This window comes from Micromys minutus, assembly GCF_963924665.1.
Source record: "Micromys minutus genome assembly, chromosome: 1".
Classification (NCBI taxonomy): domain Eukaryota; kingdom Metazoa; phylum Chordata; class Mammalia; order Rodentia; family Muridae; genus Micromys; species Micromys minutus.
Window position 1 is genome coordinate 80,358,282 of NC_137969.1, and position 22,505 is coordinate 80,380,786.

Here is a 22,505-nt window from a genome sequence, read left to right on the forward strand (position 1 = left end):
TCTCTAATGATTCCTGAGTGGTTTGTATATAAACAACAATTTTCTTTTAAAGCCATACAATATATTTTTTGTTCCACATAAAGCAGGTTGAGTGACCTATTATATTGTAGAACTATTTTAGCTAATGACTCTACCAAGATTCATTAGTCAAGGCTGGGAGGAAATTCAGGCAATGGGGCTTTCACCAGAAGCATTTGGTTCGCCGACCCAGCTGAAGAGACTGGGAACAGTCACATCTGCTAGACTGGTCCAAATCAGCCTCAGCATGTCCAGGGCTTGGAGTCATTTTTAGTCACAATTCTTGGGTGGTATTTGTCAGCCAAGTGGGAATTTGATGAGATAGATATAAACTAGATGAAGAAGTTAAAGTTCAGGAACTTAAAGGGAGACCTTACATTTGGAACATACAAGTCCATAGTCCTAGTAATGAGGGGAGAGGAGGAGTCCCGAGATCAGGAGAGTGATCCCACCCTCAGGAATAGGCAGATGGACAAACTTAGGCTGTACATATCTGGAGTCTCTTGTCCTATGAGAGGTGGATCCAAGTCTTAAAGACTCCCTTGACTTCCAGAAGCTTACATAAATTTTTAGTTTACAAAAGAGATAAAGGCTTTAGATATATTATGCTACTGCAGTTATATTGAAATTCACATTGTCGAAAAAGCAATTGTTGAAAAAGGGCTGAAGAGATGGTTTAGTGGTTAAGAGCACTGGGTGTTCTTCCATAGGTCCTGAGTTCAATTCCCAGCAACCACATGGTGGCTCACAGCATCTGTAATGAGATCTGATTTCCTCTTCTGGTGTGCCTGAAGAGACGACAGTGTGCTCATATAAATAAAACAAATAATGGGTGTCTAGAAACCAGCTGGAGTAGACTCATATAGCAAAAGCTATGGCTTTGGGTTAAAAAGCATGCACAGTTTTCCTCAGAGAGTCAGATTTGCAGACTTGACAGAAGAGATATTTCTAGCCCATTGAGAAGCACCTTTAAGCCTATACTTAGAAGACAACCAAAGGAAATTAAAATATTGCGTTTGTGATTGATAATAGCAATTGGTGTTCTACCAGCTTATCAGAATTCTACTTATCAATGTTAAAACCCCGAATTCTTGAAATCACAGTGTAACGATAGCATAGAAGGAAAAAGAAATCAGAAACATTTTCCATTTTTAACTATCGTAGATCATGATGCTCAAAACTTAAGCTTTTATATCCTTAGACCTTTATGCATCTTAGAACACTTTCTGAGACCCTTAGAACTTGCATAGATTTCAAACCTTTTCTTTCCACCTAATCATTTGCCAGAGACATGGGTAGTTATTAGAATAGTCAACAGACCCAGTAGAGCTAGAATAAAACAAAGCCTGGTTTTTACATAAGAAATGAGCTAACTAGGTGGCTGTGACCTTGGAAAACCTGGTTGCCTGCTACTGTCAAGCTGATAAATCTAGTAGTCAGTGACATCAGAGATTTGACAAGGATAGTTTATAATAGGAAGTATAAATTAAACAGCCTATGTAATAAATATTTACCCATTACTTAGATGATCATCCCAGGCTCCTGTGGTCTGCCTTAGTTTGGGGCATTGGTCCTAGAACAGTATGCAGAGCAGCATTCATATCCACATTCTCTGAGAAGTTTAAAGACCATTATATATAAATTATATCTGACCTAAACAAACTTTCTTTTTTTAGTTATTCACTTCAGGCTTAACCTTGAAACACATACCGGAGGCTAAATAAAGCTTTTTTTTTTTCTGTAATGAAAAAATAGTATTTAGTATTCTAAATAGTATTTGTCATGACTATGAATATGGTTCTGAACACATTACAGAATTTGATCATTTTTAATGTGATGAACCATTAACTTGCACGTCTTAATTATCTTTAATGGTTTACAATAATTTTGTAGTATTTATAAGGTTCGAAATGTATAACTTTATCCCTATTAGTTTTAGTCTTACAGTATAACAGTTTCTCAATTGAAGCTTTCTTAGTATCAAGTCAAAACTTTAACTCATAAACACATTCCATAGGGAGACTAAAAACTGTCCTGATCATTTTATAGATCACCATTAGAGAATATAACGGTTTCTTATATGACTCAGTTTATCAAAGTAGCTAAAGCTTAACAAAATTTGCAAATACAAGGAAATCAGTCATATATTCTTAAGCTTGATTAGACCTTAGGTAAAGTAAAACATTCTCTAGGCTAGTGGTTCTCAGCCTTCATGGTGTTGTAGATCTTCAACAAAGTTCTCTATGTTGTGGGGACCCCAACCATAAAACTATTCTCATTGTTATTCACAACTTCAGTTTTGCCACCGTTGTGAATTGCAGTGTAAACATCTGACATGTACACTAGGCTCGTCAGTGAGGGTTCTCTTGATGCTGAAGGATCACAGCCCACCCTTTGCCAGACTTACACATTGTCTCACTGTAGCATGACACAGAAATATCCATCCCAGCCTCTGGTGTTTTAATGTTTGGTGCTCATAGCTGTGGCCCCAATTCCTTAGCCTGTTATTTATCTGTTTATCAAGAATATATATTAATAAAATGTCATAATAAACCATCTTATAAATTTAAAAATCTTATAGCCTTATAAATTTAAATACTTTAAAAAACTCTTTAAAAATATCTATTTTTAAAATTTAAAGTATTCTGTAAAACTTGAAAATTTTCTTTTAAATATGTTTAAAATCTCTTAACTGAGTGATCCTGTAATATCAAAAATAAAATAACCTTTTACTTCAAGAAGAAAAAAAGTAGGGCACACCCACAATTTATATAGGTCAAAACCAAGCTCTCAACAGTGCAAACAATTCAATGCTCAATAACTAGAGATCATTTCTAATCCTCTAGGGCTTAGAGTACTTGTCTGGCCCCACCCTGGGTAGTATGCACAGTCTGTCTTCTTGGTACCAGCCAGCTCCATTTCATTGCAGCTGGTATTTCTGATGATTATTACATGGCACCAGCATCTCCAAAACTGCTACTGTCTCCTATTGAAACTGGGCTCTCTAGGAACTCTAGCCCTACCACACACTGGCATGCCTCGACTGTCTTCCATGATCCCTTCATATCTTTAAAACCAGTATCACTGGAGTGACTCCCCATGTTATAAAGTTTGGTGGCCAGTGTAAGGTACATTCTTGCGTATAAATGCATGGAGGCACAGTTTTAATTGTTTATTAAACAACCATTGTTTTTAAATCTTATCTTTTATAAATTTTATTTTCATAACAAGAATTATACAAAAAACTCTCCTGATCCTGCATGTCTTGAGGAACTGTTGTTGTCTCCTTTGTTGGCCCATTCCACATTGCCTTAGTCAGAGTTTCTATTCCTGCATAAAACGTCATGACCAAAAAAGCAAGTTGGGGAGGAAAGGGTTTTTTCAGTTTGCTTTGGTCTTAAAGCACTGTGAGAAATTCCTGAAACAACAGTTGCCAGTCACTTCTCTTCTGTACCTACAAGGAAGCTATGCAGGCCATGACTGGTTTGTGTCTTCTCTGTTCATCATAATGTTTGGGGACAAAGAGAAGACATTCCACTTTCTTCAGTGTTTTCCCAAGCTTCTGACATCTGCCTTCCTTTGGTTACCAAGGCTACATATTTCTAGGTACCTTCCTGTTGACACCCTAGAGACCGGCATCTATCCCATCTATTTTTGTAGTGCTCACTACATTGAAATGCTGCTGAGGTGCCGCTTGTGTTGTCGGCTTTCCCTGTGTCTGGTTTTGCTCCATCCCAGATTTGCCTACAGTGGATAACTTAGTGGTTTTGTAATTACCTAGATTGGATAGAAATATGCAATTATATTGCTACTTGTGTTGTCTTGGCCCTGATTTTCAAGTGTCTGCATAGCCATCCTCAAACATCTGCAGCGAGATATTCTCCAGCACATCCAGACTCAAGATCTGCAAGTGTTTCTCAAAGAGGAAGCACTGCGTGGGTTTCAAGTGAGCAATTATTTTGAATACATGGAGATTTTGAAGCAAAACTACCAACCAGTGCTGCTGTGAGGCATGTACAGCATCAGAGTGCAGAGCACATAGATCAGAAGAGGCACACTCAGATTTATGTCCTATTCATTTCTAAAGGAGACAAGGCAACTTGATGGTGTTCTGCAGACATCTGTAAGATGCTTTGTGTGTCCGTGCACTGTAAATCAGCACTGCAAGGTTTGGAAGAGAATATATTCATCTTGCTCCTTGCTCAGTGTGTGAAACAAAGTGAATTGATTTGTGAAGTCTCTTTTTCTTTAAATTTTTAGGATCAGTTCTAGGTTATAGTTTTTATTTTACTTACAAAGGGAGCAAAGACCTTAATGTAAAATCTAAGTATTTGAAACTACTAGAAAACAAACTCTTGAAAATACGAACATGGCCAATGGCTTCTGAGTAAAATCCCAATAGATAAGGAAATGAATGCAAGCATAGACAGATTGTACAACATACCTGCAAAGTAAAAGAAAGAGAAGCTAGGGTATAAGCCACAGACAATCCTAGCCAAATATTCACCAATCAAGGAATAATATTTAGAACATATGTTGAATTAAGTAAATTACAAAATAGTAAAAACCAAAAACAAAAAAACAAAAACAAAAACCCTCCAGTCAACAAGTGGGCAAGGATGGTAGCAAACCCTTCACATGATGAAGTACCCATGGAAAACAAGTGCATGAGGAGAAGCTCCCTGGAGAATGCCCATCGAGAAAACCAATGCTAGTCAGAACTGGTGAGGACAGGGGGCTTAGAAATTATTAGTGGCTATATAAATTCATCTAGGTACTATGGAAATCCGTGTGGAGGTTCCTCAAAAAAGCTAAAACTTGACTTATCCATACAACTTACATGATATAGATAAATATATAAATGTCAGATGACAGTGGAGATCCTTGCACATCTTTCTCATGATACTACTCATAATAGCCAGGTTATGGAATATGCCAAAGTATTCATGGTGTGTGAACACAATAGGGATTTACTCAGCCACAGAGAATGAAGCATTTGCAGGAAATTGGGATTGTAGATCATGTTAGATGATAAAAATCCAAACACCTGAAGACATGGACACATTGCCTTTGTGCACGCTGGGGGTGGGGCTCTAAAGTAAGAGAATAAGCAGTGGAAAGGTACAGGGATTCTAGGCATGTAGTGGAGGGCTGAGGACCACAGACGTGGCTTGGTTGGTAAAGGCATTTGCCTCCAAACCGGACAACATGGTCTCAACCCCTCTAATCGATGTGGTCAAGGAAGAGAAGTGACGCTCAAGAGCTCCCTCTGACCTCCATATGTACACCATAGACGTGTGAGGAACTGTGAAGTGAAATGTTTTTACAAATAAAAGTAATGTGAGACACACAGACTCAAAGTATATGGCGTGTATATTGGGAATGTCACAATAAAACCCTTTATATAATTAATGCAAGTTATAAATTAAATGTCACAGCACCCATATCATCTCCACTATGGTAATATTTCTTCTTAATGATTTCCAGAAGAAGAAACAATATTTTTAAAGGAAGGAATGAAGGAAAACAGGAAGAAGGAGGAGTGAAAGGGAGTGAAAAACCGAAAATCTGAGTACTGGAAGGAGTCCATAGAGATGGAACAAACCGTTGTCTTCATTTTTGTGACTGACTGAAGGGGGCACAGACACCAGCACTGCTGCTTGTTTCTCCCACGGAGAAAGAAGGCTCCTTCTAGGACGTTGTCCTCACACGTGATGCTCTGAGAGGCACTTTTCATATTGATATCAATTTCTGTTTTTCCGTTTGAAATATAAAACGCACATGGTTCATTTAGAAAACAGATGGGCTCCCTCGTGCTGATCAGCATCCCGCTATTATTTCTTGGCATTTCTTGGTGATAGATTTGATTTGCGCCAAACTTGAAAACATTAAGAAGAATAGATTTCTAAATTGATATGATTCACACTGTTTTATTTAAACAGAATTTTCTGTGCCCATAAGATTAACATGTAAGGTTTTTTTGTTTTTTGTTTTTTGTTTTTTTTTGTAACTGTCCATTTACTGTTTAAAGCCCAATACTCAAATATGATATACTTTACCAATTCAGTTTTTAAATAAAATCATATGGGTTATTGTGTATTCTTAGCTTATATAACCACACATTTTAAACTAATACTACTTTTTCTCTCTTCTACCAAAATGGGCCATACCCAAATTAATTTTTGTCAGCATGTGAGGCAACCAGTTTTGTACAGTTTTAAGTTTACGGACATTTAGGCATTTGAGATATGCTTCTTCCCAAATTTTTGGACTGTCCATGCTGGCAAAAGCTTTCCAGTAATGGTGCTGTTAAAGGGACTGTAAATTGGAGGAACGTACATTGAGCAAGTTAATTAGTTTCAGTGCACATTTGGCTCCTGCTGAGTGAGCAAAGTAGGCAGTGACCCCAACAAGTCTTCTGTCTGCAGAGTGCCTCTGAGGAGCCAGAATGCATGCTGAAGGTTCCAATGCCCTGTGTTCCCAAGTGATGCTCTTAGTGCTAAGAGGCAAGAACCTTTTTTCATGGGACAGCTCTTGCCTCGCAGAGAGAAATACACCTTCAGCAAAAGATATCTTTTATTGGAAATTCAGGAAATATCTGTATTTTGACAATTACATCTTGTAGAAAATTATGTCATCTAGTTCTGATTTTCCTTTGACATATTAGAAACTGGACATGATGGTTCACGTGGTGATCCCAGCGCTCGAGAAACAGAAGCAGTTCATTGATACAAGGTACAGGCCAAGTAGGACTTCATAGGAAAACCCTTTCTCAAAAAAGAAAATAAATAAACATAACAAATTAGTAACTAAAAAGAATTAAAGTAGTAAGAGCAGACAAGATGTCTCAACAGGTAAAGATGTGTATTGTCAAGCCTAATAGCTAGAGTTTGATGCCTGTGACCTACACAGTAGCAGAACACTACCACCCATAAGTTGTTCCTCATCTTCCATACCTGTTCTCAACCAAAAGCAATGTAATTAAAGAATAAAATAAAAATGAAGAAACCAAAAACAGTACAAAATTAAAAGTAAATACATATCTTCAGAAGAATGACTTACATTGGTTTCATGGAAGAAAACATAAAACATAGTTTGTGCGTCTACCCTTGTGATTCATGATTTTATTTATTTTAAGAATAATGGCCTTAAGGAGTACTGTCCTGCCTCTACTGTGTAATTAAAGTGTGAGCTCTTGGAACGAAACAAAACAAACAAACAAAAAAAAAAATTAAAAAAACAAAAAAAGGAAGATATTCAGTAGAAACCTGTTTTCTGTTGTAATGGTTAATCCTGCTTGTCATCTTGACAAAGTTGGCATGAAAGCAACTCAATTGAAGAATTTGTGTATTTGCCTGTGGGTATTTCTGGAGTGAGAGGGAATGGTTTAGATTGTTAATGGATGTTGGAGGAGTAAGATCAGTGTGAGAGGTGTCAGAGGTGGGCCTGGCTTGTGTACGAGAGGTCAGGGAGTGAGCCTGCAAGCATGTTTTACCATGCTCTCTGCTTCAGACTGCGTTCTGCATTGTTTCCTGCCAGGCTATGCTTTGGAAGTACAGGATGAAGTACAGCCTTTTCTTCCCAAGGTGCATTTTCACATAGTTTATCACTGCAACAGAAAAGCAAACTAGGACCCATCTTTGAAATTCTTTTTTTTTTCTTTCAGATATTTAACTTTTAACTCACTGCCACTTGTTCTGTAATTAATTATTTCTCAGGAATCAGTGATGAAAAAAAGTATTTGGAGATTGCCAGAATGAAACTACATTATCTATGATAATTTTATGACTTAACTAGTAAGAATTTATAATGATATATTAAAATATATGTGGCAATAGAGACTTTAAAATCTAAGAATCCCTATAATATCACTATCCATACTTTTATCGATTCTTTGTGAGTTTTACATCATGCACCCTAATCCTATTCACCTCTACATCCCTTTGTATCTGCCCCACCCTTGCAACCTTTCCCCCATAATAAAATTTAGAAATATGAAAAGAAAAATTTCATCATGAAAGCTGTCATGTGTCACAGTGCAGCCAACAGTATACCGTTTTGTCCACACATCTTTACTTGCAAATGTTCATTACAGTAAGTCATTGTTCTGATTTGAGACCTCAGACTTCTGCTACATCATCAATATAGGATCCTCACTCAGAATCTTCTTAGACACCCTGTTGTGTCATGGAGATTCTGTAGCTTTGGATCTGCAAGCCTGGCCCCTTGGGCACTCCAACAGTTCATAAGTGGGGTAGATGTTGGGTAGGCTTATTTACATCCCTGGATCTGGACCTGGGTGATATCTGAGTTTGTCAGCCAGGCAGCTTCTGTACACCCAGGGAGAGCTCCTCAGCATGTATCTCACTCAGCGCTGTTACTGGTAAGAGGGAGAGCCAGTTCTCCCACCTACCAAAGGTGGCAAGGGACAAGCAGGTGTAGGGAAATGGGGGGCATTGGGGACAATCTCTTTGGTGCCCACATCACCTCAGTGTATCCATACATTTAAAGTATTAGAATATGCCAGAAATAGATCACTAAAAAGTGAAAATTATTTTCTGCAAATATTTACTTAGTGCTTGCTGTGTGGGAAGACAATAACTTTTAATGGTGTCTGTTCTCAGCAGTGAGTGACCGATTTTCTGTGAGAAGGTCGGGATTATATGGTGTAGTTGTTTCCTGAGCTGCTTCTTTAGGATGCTGTAGTACTGGATCTTCAATGGTGTGTGTTTGTAGTCACTGCTTTTCTGATACTAAAACGTTCATTTGCTTTAGCTTTAGAACAAAGCCTCTTATTTCTATTTGTCATGATGAGCTTGTTACTAACTTCAGAGCTGCTTATGTGAGCTATTTCCAGAATGGGTCTAACTTCTCATCTTCATTTTATTATCTAGAGTGATGCTTAAGTTTTCAATATTATGTCCTTTAAATATGATTGCTCTAAAATAATTACACATTTTCTCAATGTATACATGAATTTTGATTTTTTTAAATTTGTGAATGGCCATGACCAAGTCTTCTATCTTGCCAAAATAAACTTTTATTAATTAAATGAATATTTGTTTTGTATATCCCAGATGTTAAAAAATTTTATTTGGGTTATTGCCTTTTGTAATATCTTAAGTTCTGTTCTTCACATAGATCCTTATGGGAACTGCTTACTAACTTACTACAGGATTGATAAGCCTTGGTACTTTGTTTTCTGATAGACAACTTTTTAAATTATCTTGTATTATTTGGACAGTGCTTTATTAGCCTTTCTTACTTAACTCTATGACAAATGCCTTTATATAACTTAGATCTTTTGGGTCTATTATATTTCCTTTCTCTCTTATGTGCCCTTTCCCATCCATGATGACATGTTACTGGGTTCATTTTATGCAGGTCTTCTGTAGCTGCATATGTTCACTTGCACAGCAGCCTCACCATGTCCAGAAAACAGCTTTCTAATCATTCCTTCACCTCTTGAAGCTCTTACATTCTTTCTTCTTCTCCTCCCCCTTCTTCACTCCTGTTTCCTTTGGCAAGGTTCAAGTATGTGTGCTGTAGATCTTTTATTAGGACTGAGCACTCAACAGTCACTTATTCTCAGCACTTTTACCAAGTGTAAATGTTTGCCTGGTGCAAAATCTTTAGCTTCTTTAAATGTGTGTGTGTTTAATTTATATGTTACATATTTCTGAGGCACAGTGTTGGTTGTTGTCTCTGATAAAATTGTCACAAATGGCAGAAACAAAAGATACATCAAGATCTGTGCACTGTTCATCTTCATTTCATTGGTCATCAAGCCATGAATCTTCAGGTCATCAATCCATGCCACTTTTCCCAGAGAGCCTCTGGGCATCTTGTAATGCTCAGGAAACCCAGGACTGACTAATTTCTTTTTCTGGGGAGAAATTGTGGGCACTGGAAAGTCCTCGCCAGCCCTGTGTGCCATGTGGAGAAAGGAGAAGGAAGAGGGATAGTACTTTTGGGGTGAGACTCATAACCAGTCATTTCGGTTTTGTTCAGGTTTGTTGGCTATGTGGGTATCCCAAGGGTTTTTCCCCAGATGTTTTAATGTGGATAGATGGTAGATGAACTCTTTGTAGGGAAGAATGGGACCCAGGACCTCTCACTCTGCCATCTGCTGATATCACAACTAGCTTTAAACTTTGAATCTCTGTCTGTACAGTCTTATCTGAAGGTAATTAAAAAAAAAACTTTATATTGGCTCTTTGTGAATTTCACACCGTGCACCCAAACCCCACTCATCTTTCCTTCCCTCATACCTGTCCTCCACCTATGTAACCTCCCCAACAATAGAGAAAATCTCATTGTGGAAGTTAGAGTATGTCATAGTGTGTCCCACAGTATACCCTTTTTGATCACATCCTTTATTTGTAAATGTTCATTACAATGGATCAATAGTCTAATACTAGGCATCTACCTTCTGCTACACTATCAAAAATAGAATCTCACTTGGACTTGGATATCCTGTTATTGCCCTTTGTTATGGAGATCTGGGATCTGGGGCCTGCCCTCAGGTCCCCATGGCCAGCTCAGCCCTGGTGAGAGGTTAGGCCAGTTCTACACAGCCCTCAGGCATTAATATGATGCCTGTGGCAGTCCAGACCAAGGACATCCTTCTGGCCTTTGATGGTAACAGAACTGCTGCAGGGCTGTGGATCTAGTCCATGGTTGCAAGTGGAATCACTGCTATTCCTTTCTACCCTTAACTTTCCAGTTCCAGTTCTACCTCTTCATTATGTCCAGGTCCTTCTGTTTCTCTTTCTCTCCCATTTCCCCACCACTTACTTGCTCCTCTTAGAGGCACCCAGGGTCTCTGAGTGTCTGGGGTCATCTCAGGAGTGGTCTCAGAAGTGGTCTCAAGAGTGCTATGCCCCACTCATGCATTATGGCACCAGGCAGGGGTCATCTGGGACATGGTCTGTTGGACTGGTGGTCATATAGAATAGCTCCTTGTCTGGGCCCCCTGGTAATGGGTTGTCATTTTAGACCAACTTTTTTTCAGGGAAAGTTAGGCTACTAATCATTCAGATGTTCATTGATCAAAACACTGAGGGCAGGCGTTGCCTCTCTCCTCTCTGCCACCTGCTGATGCAAATGTGACACAGCAGCCACACCTGCAAGGCCTCTAGAAGAAGCAGTGAAAGTTTTCATAAAAGTATTTGAAAATTTTATCTGGGCACTAGTTGCATGCTTTTGGTAGATACATAGCCATCCATGCCTTTTTTTAAAAAATGAATCGAAAGTACTTATATCTTATATACTATGTATTTTTCTTTTTCTGTAGAGAGTGATAATGAACTCTCAAGTGGAACAGGTGATGTGTCAAAAGACTGTCCAGAGAAGATCCTCTATTCTTGGGGAGAATTGTTAGGAAGATGGTAAGAATTTTTTTTATTAAAATACTTAATTGTATATACTTACTGTTGATTTTTATACCAATTAAAAATCTGTCTGTAAAGAAAAATTAATACTAATATTAGGAGCTATCATAATATCATTTAAATTAATTAATATTCTTTAAGTTATTTAATACATTTATAAATGAATTGTCTTATTACTTATATTCATGTCTGTGTGTGAGAGTGTGCATGTATGGTGCCAACATGTCTCTGTGTGAGAGTGTGCATGTATGGTACCAACATGTCTGTGTGTTAGAGTGTGCATGTATGGTGTCAACATGTCTCTGTGTGTGAGAGTGTGTGTGTATGGTGCCAACATGTCTGTGTGTGAGAGTGTGCATGTATGGTACCAACATGTCTGTGTGTGAGAGTGTGTGTGTATGGTGCCAACATGTCTGTGTGTGAGAGTGTGTGTGTATGGTGCCAACATGTCTGTGTGTGAGAGTGTGCATGTATGGTACCAACATGTCTGTGTGTGAGAGTGTGCATGTATGGTGCCAACAGGACAACTGTGTGCATCTTATCCTTTTCTTCTACCTTCATGGATGCTTCAGGTGTCAGACTCAGGTCTCCAGGCTTACACAGAAAGGACTTTTACTAGCCAAATACACAGGCCCTGGATATACTGAAAGAATTAAAATGGAAAGTGTGATTCCTAGATGCCCTTCATGTCTAGATCTTCCCCTGTATGGGTTCTATATAAGTTCCTTTCAGAAGTTATTTTTCATAACCCAAGTTTGAAGACCAGGTGAAATGAACAAATTCCTGGGGAGATCTGGAGTGTCAAAGTTACTTGAGATGCAGTAACCTTTATTATGGTCTGGTATCTTGGAATTCATTTCTTTATTGCAGTGCTTTTCTTTCTTTTTTGAGAAAGTTTCATTTGGCCAAAGTGGCCTTGAATGTAGCCCAGGATAACAAGAACTTCTGATTCTTCTTTCTTCGCCTCCCAAGTGGTACATTACGAATGTGCCAGCATAAGGAGTTTATACATTGTTGGGCCCTGTGTGTTCTAGGCAGGTATTCTCTCAAATGAGCTAAATACCCAACCCAACCCTACTTCAGAAATTTTTTCTTAACAGAGAAATCTTGAAACTTGATTAGAAAATTCTACCAAATAGTTATAAAAGGTGAACTGTTAAGTTGTACTCAATATTTCTCAGAATACAAAAGGTTATTATTTTGAATTAATTTTATGATACTAGCATACATTGATCACAAAACCATATTAAAATATTATGGCAAACCACTGTCATATATGCCATTGAACATAAGCTTAAAAGTCCCCAACAATAATAAGACTGCATCAAAATCAGTGATTTATAAGAAAAAGGGGAATAAAGAATAACTAAATGTGGTTTATTCTGGGAAATCAAGAGTAAATCAGCATTTGAATTAATAAGTTACCATATCATTACTTGAAGAGAAATAATGTAATTACTTCAATAGATGCAGTTGAAAGCTTTTAAAAGTGGCGCCTGATGGTCACCGTATAAAGGTAGCAGTAGCAATTCCGGTCTTTCTGCTGTTGCTGTGGGGGGCCATAGCCAAGCACACATCCCCGGCCTGAGATGGTGGTGGTAAGCCCACCGCTGTTTGCTGCAACCTCATGGAGGGTGGTGAAGAAAGTAGCAATAAATCCACTGGGTTAGCTGGCTTCTTTGGAACAGGAGGAGCGGAGTGGATTCCTCTGAAGCCGATTTGGCCAGTGTCCGGCTGGCTGGTATGAACCCCCTGTCTCCTTATTTAAATGTGGATCCACAATATCTCGTTCAGATACGGATGAATTTATTTGCCAATTGGAGCTAAGTTGAACTAGCTTTCTTTACTATTGGAGGATGTTTCATGACAGGGCTGCATTTGTGGCGATGGACAGTCTTCATTTAGGATTGATTTTGCACCTCCTACCCCCCAAACCAGAAAACCACTTACTCTCCAAATTCAGGCTCTACGTTTATTACCATGTTAATTCATTTAAAAATCTAAACCTTATATTGCCCTGTTTTCCAAATAAAGGGTGAAAATATAAAAAGTAAACAAAAGCTTTTAAAAATCTTTATTACTTGTCTATGATATGGCTCAGCAAACTAGGAATCCAGGGAGCTTTCACAGATTTGTAAAAGGCATCTATAAAATGTCTGTAGCTATTTTTTTTTTGATTTTTGTTCTTTTTGTTTGTTTGCTGTTTTTGTTTTTGGTTTTTGCATGATAGTGTTTCTCTGTGTAGTCCTGGCTGTCCTGAAACTCACTCTGAAGATCAGGGTGGTAGCCTCAAACTGAGAACTCTACCGGCCTCTGTCTCAAGAATGCTGGGATTAAAAGAGCATGCTACCGCTATGCAGCTGCACTGTTCTCTTTAAAAATAAAATCTTAGGACTGGAACAACATAGGCATATTCACCCTGAGCATTCTCATTCACTTCATATAATATTGGGGATCTTTAAATAATATTATTATATTTTTGAAACAATTTTTAACTTTAAATATATTTTGATCATAGTCTTTACCTCCCCCAACTCCTTCCAGATCCTCTACCCTTCTCTGCCTACCCAACCTTGAGTTCTTTGTTAGAAAACAAAAACCTAACACAACAAAAAACTAAGAAATCAAAATAAAAGACCTCCCAAAAGGAAAAAGAAAACATGGGCTGCAGCCACACAAAAGCAAAGACAAAAGTCTGTGGAGTCCTTTATATGTTGGTCACCTACTCATGACTGTGAAGCCTGTCCTGCAGTGTGTGAGATGTGCACTGTAACTCCATTGGAGAAAATTGGTTTTCCTTCAACCTGCAGGTATCAGTGATAGTTCAGTTGTTAACCTTTACTCTCATGTCTAGGTTTTCTTTTGTTCATCCATTTAAAAAATTCTGACACTATTACTGATGCTATGGTGTGCTCACAAAAAGGAACTGCCCCCTGAAAAACCCAATAAGTAGCTGAAAGAGTCAGATGAAGGTATTTACACCCAACTAGTGGACAGAAGCTGCTGACCTCTGTGGTTGAATTAGGGAAAAGCTGGAAGAAGCTGAGGAGGAGGGCAACCCTATAGGAAGATCAGCAGTCTCAACTAACCTGGACCTCTGTTTCCCCTCACGCCACAGATCTCTCAGACACTAAGCCAACAACCAGGCAGCATACATCAGCTGATATGAGGCCACCAACATACACACACACACACACACACACACACACACACACAGAGAGAGAGAGAGAGAGAGAGAGAGAGAGAGAGAGAGAGAGAGATAGAGAGATAGAGAGAGATATAGATATTTAGATATATATACACATACAGCAGAGGGATGCTGGGTCTGGACTCAGTCAGAGAAGATGCACCTAACTCTCAAGAGACTGGAGACTCCAGAGAGTGGGAGGTCTGATGTGGTGGGGATAGGGAGTGGGGACATCCTTGTGGAAATGGGAAGGAGGTAAGGGATGTGGAACAGTCAGAGGGTAGACCAGGAGGGGAATAAAGTTTGAACTATATAAAAAGATTAAATAATTAAAAAAAATAAATTAAAAATATAACAAAATAAAATAAAACAAAAACGATTACATTCAAATTGGACAAGACAAACTAATAAAAGGAAAAGAGCCCAAGAGAAGGCACAAGAGTCAGAGACCCACTGGTTTTCATGTTCAGGAATCTCTTAAAAACCATTAAACTGTAAGCGGTAAATATAAAGTAGACCTATGCATTTGCTTCAGGCTGTTTTCTTGGTGTCATCTATCATCTTGTCTTATACTCTTCTGCCCTCTCTTCTGCAGGGTTCCTTGAGCTATGGGAGTGGGATGGGGGTGGGATGGGGAGTGTGTGGAAGGTAGTTGATGGAGACATCTTACTTACAGCTGAGTTTTCCAAGGTCAGTCGGTGTTTTCCCCCATCCCCTTTCTCTCTCTCTGGCTGTGGCTCTTTGTATTCGTTCCCACCTGCTGCAGGAGGAAGCTTCTCTGATGATGGCCGAGTCGGGTACCAATCTATGAGTATAGCAGAATATCAGCAGGAGTCATTTTTCACTACATTGTTTCTATCTATCTATCTATCTATCTATCTATCTATCTATCTATCTATCTATCTATCTATCTATCTACCTATGAATGATTTATGTTAGAATCCATCTGTCCATCTATCCATCCATTCGTCCATCCATCCATTTATGCATTTTTCAGAGCAGTATTATTTGGTTTTACCCTAGATTCCTGAGCTATCTAGTCTCAGGATTTTGGTCACCCAAGCCATGTCAAGTATGCGCTCCATTTCATGAGTGAGCTGTAAGTTGAACTGGTTATTGGTTGATTATTCCCATCTTATCTCATCTAGTTAAAGAAAAAAGAAAGAAAAAGAAAACGCAAACTAGATTTGAAAGGAAGCTATAAAATGGTATCTGATTTTCAAAGACATGACTTTTATTTTTAAAAATCAAAAGCTTTGTATAAAATAGACAGAGAAACCTAGCTTTTGTTTTATATACTTTTTTTCATTTTTGTTAGACATCAAGTCTCATTATACACTTTGGCTGGCCTGGAACTTGCCCTACAGATCAGGCTGGCCTAGAAATCACAGTGATCTGCTCGTTTCTGCCTCCTGAGTGCTGGCATTAAAGCTATGTGTCACCACTACTGGTATCATTTTACAGTCTTACAGAATACAAAGTCAATATGTAGGCATTAGTTCTGCATAAATATAGTAGCAGTAAAAACTAGAGGTGGAAAATATAAAAAATACAAATTAAGAGCAAAAGTGTCATGAAATAATTATGTAGAATTTTAGCAGATTGCTGTCTCTGCTGGTACACGAGAAAACAACAATGAAAAAACCCAAAGGAGACTGAAATACCTGTATAATATGTATAAATGTGTCATCTTCATGGGATTGAAGAGTCAGTATTACTGAGTTTTCATTTGTATCCTAAGTAACTTATATTCTTAGGAAATCTTCAGAAATCCCCAGCAGAATATTCTGTAGGTACAAAGCCCATATTAAAACTCATATGGGGACCGCCATCAAGACTCAGGACCCACAGAGAAGCCTTGCAAGTGCTCTCCCACCTGAGCCAACGGGAGCATACCACATACCCTTCAGGCTGTCCCAGGAGGGATAGCATGGAGCTCCTGGAGGACAGGTAGAGTGGTGCACTCTGCGATCGGGTCCTTTCCAGTTCAGTGAGAGGGCAGGGGTACCACCATCAACACTCAGGACCCGCCTGCACATGCCTGAGCCCCCAGAGAAGTTTTGCAAGAGCTCTCCCACCTGAACCCATGGAGACAGAACGTAGCCACTGCAATCAGAACTCACTACCTGCCTGCAAAGAGACAAAAATCCAGAAGCAATTTCCTTCCTTAACCCGATTCACACGAGAAACAGGCTCCAGTCAGAGACAACAAGAGCACCTATAATTGCAGACAACAAGATGGCAAGAGGAAAGTGAAAGAACCTAAGCAATGGAAACCAAGACAACTTGGCAACATCAGAACCCAGCTCTCCTACTACAGCAAGTAGTGAATTGCCAAACACACCAGAAAAGCAAGACTTAGACTTAAAATCATACTTTATAATGATGATGAAGATCTTGAAGACGCTCTTAAATAACTTCCTTAAACAATTATGGGAGAACCAGAAGAAATCACTCAAAGAACTACAGGAAAACAATCAAATAGATACAGGAATCTAAAATGGAAATAGAAACAATAAAGAAAACAGAAAAAGAGACAACCCTGGAGATGGAAAACCAAAGAAAGAAATCAGGAGTCACAGATGTAAGCATCACCAGCGGACTACTAGAGATGGACGAGATGATGTCAGGGGCTGAAGACAACATTGAAAACAGACAAAACAGTCAGAGAAGATCCAAAAGCTGAAAAGCTCCTAACCCAAAATGTCCAGGAGATCCAGGACACAATGGGAAGACCAAACCTAAGGATAATAGATGTAGAAGAGAACGAAGAATATCAACTAAAAGGCACAATAAATGTCTTCACCAAAATCATAGAAGAAAACTTCCCTGCCCTTAAGAATGAGATGACCATGAACATACAGGAAGCCTACAGAACTCCAAATAAAATGAACCAGAAAAGAAACTCCTCCCAATACATAATAGTCAAAATACCAAATATTTGAAACAAAGAATCCTAAAAGCTGTAAGGGAAAAGGGACAAGTAACATATAAAGACAGAACAATCAGAATCACACAAGACTTCTCAACAGAGACTATGAAAGCTAGAAGATCCTGGACAGACATCATACAGACTCTAAGAGAACACAAATGTCAGCCCAGGTTACTATATCCAGCAAAACCCTCAATCACCATAGATGGAGAAACTAAGATATTTCAGGACAAAACCAAATTTATACAATATCTGTCCACAAATCCAGCCCTACAAAGGATAATAAATAGAAAAGTCCAACACGAGGAAGGAAACTACACCCAAGGAAAAGCAAAAAAATAATCACACAAGGAAACCAAAAGAAGAAAAGCACACAAACATAAGTCTTCCTCTAACAACAAAAATAACAGGAAACAAAAATCACTATTTCACAATTTCTCTTAAGATCAATGGACTCAATTCCCGAATAAAAGGACATAGACTATCAGAGTGGATACGTAAGCAGGATCCAGAATTTGTTGCATACAGGAAACTTATCTCAGAGACAAAGATCAGAATGAAGTGCACCTTTGTGAATACAAATGGAAGGGTAGAGGGGATGACAGCGGGACGGGGTAAAGCTATAACATCTCAAATATAAATACAGAGTATCTACTGAAAAAGAAAAAACCCCCATATGTAATAAGCATTGATTATAACATCCAAAATAATTTTGAGAACAAGGAATTAGGTAAGAAGACCCAGTACCTGACGTTAGGGTTAGCTACATTACTTGTGAAGACTTCCAGTGTAAAAGTGGACACATAGCACCCTGCAAAGATGGAAGAAGAAAGTCAAAGGCAGAGGTTCTGATCAGTTTCCTGGCAAGACATCTAAGTGGCCAAGTCATTAAAGATATTCAGCCTAGCCATCAAAAAAGTGAAAATAAAAAGTACATATTGATTAAAAGAATCCATGCATGAAATATTCCCCTTAGAAGTCTTGTTGCTTCAGCTCTCTGAACAAATGTCTGTCATTTTCATGTTTGTCTTGCCCAGACTTCACTGGCTGTTTTCTAAAGCCATAGCAGCAGTCTCACTTACCTGGTGTTTTTCTAATTCTTTTTTTTTTTTTTTTTTGTGATTAAAATGGTTTTATACACATTTATCAGTAGACAGACAACCTACAAAACACGACATAATCTTATGTTTGGGCAGGTGAATGTACAACATAATATCAAATAGTTTCCTTTGAAAAGCTATGTTTTTCCCTTCACAATCAAATAATATCGTTTTCTAAAAATTTTTAGCTCACAATTGCCTGTAACTTTAGTCCAAGGATTCTACAATCTTTTCTCACCTCTACATGTACTCACATACACATGTGCCTGCTTGCGCGTGCGCACACACAAACACACATTTAGTTATAACTAGATAGATAGATAGATAGATAGATAGATAGATAGATAGATAATAAAGTTAAGGAAAGTTTTTCTTGGACTTCATACAGTCTGTGAGTTGTTTCTGGGGGCATTCAGAGCTTTCTGGGGTTACTTTCCCATTATCAGTGACTGCATATTATGTCTGTTCTTCTGTTACTGGGTTATCTCACTCAGGATGATATTCTCTAGATGCATCCATTTTCTTAAGAATTTCATAAAGTCATTGTTTCTGATAGCTGCAAATATACCACAATTTTTGTATCCATTCATCTACTGAAGGACATCTGGGTTCTTTCCAGCTTCTGGCTATTATAAAGAGGGCTGCTATGAACATTGTGGTGCATGTGTCTTTGTTGTATGTAGGAGTGTCTCTGGGGTATATGCCCAGAAGTGGAATAACTGGGCCTTCAGGTAGTACTATGTCCAACTTTCTGAGGAATCACCAGACTGATTTCCAGAATGGTTATACTAGTTTACAACCCCACCAACAGTGGAGAAGTGTTCCTCTTTCTCCGCATCCTCGCCAGCATCTGCTGTCACCTTAGTTTTTGATCTTAGCCATTTTGACTGGTGTGAGGTAGAATCTCAGGGTTGTTTTGATTTGCATTTCCCTGATGGTTAATGATGTTGAGCATTTACTTAGATGCTTCTCAGCCATTCGATATTCTTCAATTGAGAACTTTTTGTTTAGCTCTGTGCCCCATTTTTTAATAGGGTTGTTTGATTCTCTGGTGTCTAGCTTCTTGAGTTCTTTGTATACCTTGGATATTAGGCCTCTATCTGATGTGGGGTTGGTAAAGATCTTTTCCCAGTCTGCTGGCTGCCGTTTTGTTTTCTTGATGGTGTCCTTAGCCTTACAGAAACTTTGCAGTCTCATTAAGTCCCATTTGTCAATATCCTACTCCTCTTCTTACTCTCTCCCCCTTCATAGTTTTTTCTCTTTCTCTTTGTAGTTCTACACTGAAGCTTATGCATGCCAGGCGATCACTGTAACAAACTTTCTTATTTTTGTATAAAGCTTCTGCATATCTAGGACTTGCTAGTGGAGGAAGGAGAAATTTCACACTTTTCTTACTGATATCCCGTCTTGAAATTTCAGTGTTAAGTCTTTACTTAGGAGAATTTTCGAACTGTGTCAAGCAAGCTGCTGCTTTTACATCCTCCTAAACTCTAGGTACTTATGTTGATCTCTCTCTCTCAAACCTCTGGTTTTGCTTGAAATATCTTTTACTTCAAATTCTTTTTCGTACTGGATAGCTTTGAAAACAGTCTTTATATGCTAAGTAGTTTCAAGAAAACCCTTTTTGAAAACAAATTTTCTAAGAGGTACATTGTAAAATTTGATTCTACTAGAGTCAGTAAGAACATTTGACTCTAAACTAGTAGTATTTATTTATCCTTGGTAGTCTAACATGTTCAGTTCATCTTACCTTAATTTATTTATTAAAGTATTAAGTGTATTTTATGACCAGGCATGTGGTTTCGGTGCTATACCTTATGAGTAAAGAAGACACAAATTATTGTCCTTTATGAAGAAAATATTTGCATATTAAATACTGATTCCAAGAGTTAGTTATAGTTTGGCTTAGTTGTATTTATTTAATGTGTAAGGTCCTGGGTTTAATCCCTGGCACCACTAAAACAAAACACAGCAAAATTTAAAAATGATTATTGTACAACTAGTATTCTTTTGGTTTATATGTACATTTTAAAATAATTGCATTAGATCTCTGTCTTGTTTCTAGGTAAGGTTCGGCATATGTTATGATTGGGTGTCTCGTTCTGGTAGCTGTATTTAGTGTCCAACTAAGCCATGAATATATGTTGTCATGTGTTTACTTGAAATATTGAAAGTATTGTTTAGTTTAACAAATTACTTTAGGATTGTTGAGACGGCTCAGTAGGTAAAGGTTCTTGGTATGCAAGCCTGAGGACCTGAATTTGGTCCTTAGAAGGAGAGAACCCACTCCACAAAATGGTTCTCTGACTTTTACTTGTCAACATACTCCACTTGCATAACAATAATAAAAAATTTAAAAATTATTCACACTTTCCCTGTTCATATGTATTATTACCATTTGGTTTAATATTCATTAGTTATTATCTATTAAATAAATAAGTAATATAGATAGTTTTAATTGCAGTTTTATTGTATGAAAACCAGCAAAGTAAAGCTGTTAATCCATGATATTTTAAATTACCCAGTTTTCTAAAAATATTAGCCTGTAAGATAATGCCTAGATTTTTAATAGTAGAGAATGAATGATTTTCTATATCAATAGATATGTATATCCATATGCATATATGACTATATGTATGACTTCAACTTTCAAAATCCTCAGTAAATCATACAGATTCTGGTCTAATGATTTATACAAAATCCTAATTTGATATGCTTCCTTTAGTATATATGTTCAGAACATTATGATTTTTCCAGAGATATCTAGATTGTTACAATATGCTGGAAACAAAAAGGCTTTGAACATACTCTCAGAGGAAGATGCCAAAACTTTGGTCTGGGCTGGAGATAGAAGGGTGTGCATAATTTGGAGAAGTATGTGGGATACCAATTATGTAAACCAGACATATGGATTCCATGACTTTTCAGTTTTAAAACTTGAAATTAGAGCCTGGTGTGCTAGTTCAAATTGGGATACATTATCTGGCTTTGGATTTCGGTGATTACATCAGGGTCAGCTCTATAATCAGAAATGAGAAATGTTTGATCAAAAAGGCCTTAACCATAGCTCTGTCAGGAAAGAGGCAAAGCGTGGACTTGCTTCATGAGGCTGGAGCTGTAATTCAGTTTGCTGAGCAGATGACTGCTGATATACAGCACAGCTACATGCAGCCATTGGAGAGCAGATGCTTGCCCTTGACAAAATGATGAGACTGACGAGCATTTGCTGTGACTTTAGGGAGATGTAGTTGTTCAGGTGGTTTAGGAAAGAGTAGGACATCACTTTAGGGAGCACTTGTAGTTGAGATAGGTCAGCAAGACAAATGGACAGCAGTGAGGAACTCCTCCTGTAAGCTTCACTTTGGGCATTTTAAATCTAGATGGTCCTTTGTGCTCCAGTTCCCACGGAAACATTGTTCCAAATTAGGTGAGCAAAACAAGTAGTTTCCCAGACTGTACTTGGGTCAGGATGTGGGGACTGTAAGAAACTGAGGTTTGCACATTTCATTCTGATAATGTAGGGCTTACATTTTCATTTTCCCAGTTCAGTCTGAGCATAAAGAGATGGGCACTGCCAAGGTGAAAGGCTTATGATTCACTTTCAGCATCTCAAGTCATTCTCTAGCAATACACTTAAGTTGCTGTACAAGCATCTGGAGGAACTTAAATGGTTCTTTTTTTTTTTATGTTGGATATAAACAAAAGCAAAATACCTATGTTAATACATAATCATCATGTGGAAATTGAAAAATATAAATAATATGGTGAAAAAACTTTCCCTAAAGATGGAATAATGTGGCTCAAAAAAAAAAAAAAAAAGATGAAATAGAAAAAAATAGTTAAACATGTCACTGTGGCTTAAGCCCTACTTTTGT

At 38.0% G+C, this 22,505-nt stretch overlaps 2 protein-coding genes across 3 annotated transcripts in view; both read left to right on the forward strand.

The window, feature by feature from the left end:
- Positions 1–22,505, forward strand: part of RABGAP1L (RAB GTPase activating protein 1 like) — a gene marked incomplete at its 5' end in the record, with an annotated part of 560,236 nt that overhangs the window by 159,987 nt on the left and 377,744 nt on the right. For both annotated transcript variants that reach the window (XM_080920559.1, XM_080920560.1), the window contains one exon: positions 11,315–11,408. In XM_080920559.1, the coding sequence (XP_080776685.1) occupies positions 11,315–11,408 (94 nt within the window). The remainder of the gene's footprint in view (positions 1–11,314; positions 11,409–22,505) is intronic.
- TBC1D32 (TBC1 domain family member 32) lies at positions 355–4,159 on the forward strand (the record flags this gene model as incomplete). Its single annotated transcript, XM_080936386.1, is given in 5 exon segments — positions 355–503; positions 3,334–3,695; positions 3,698–3,777; positions 3,781–3,848; positions 3,850–4,159. Coding segments are annotated over 5 exon segments (837 nt in total). The 3' UTR covers positions 4,028–4,159.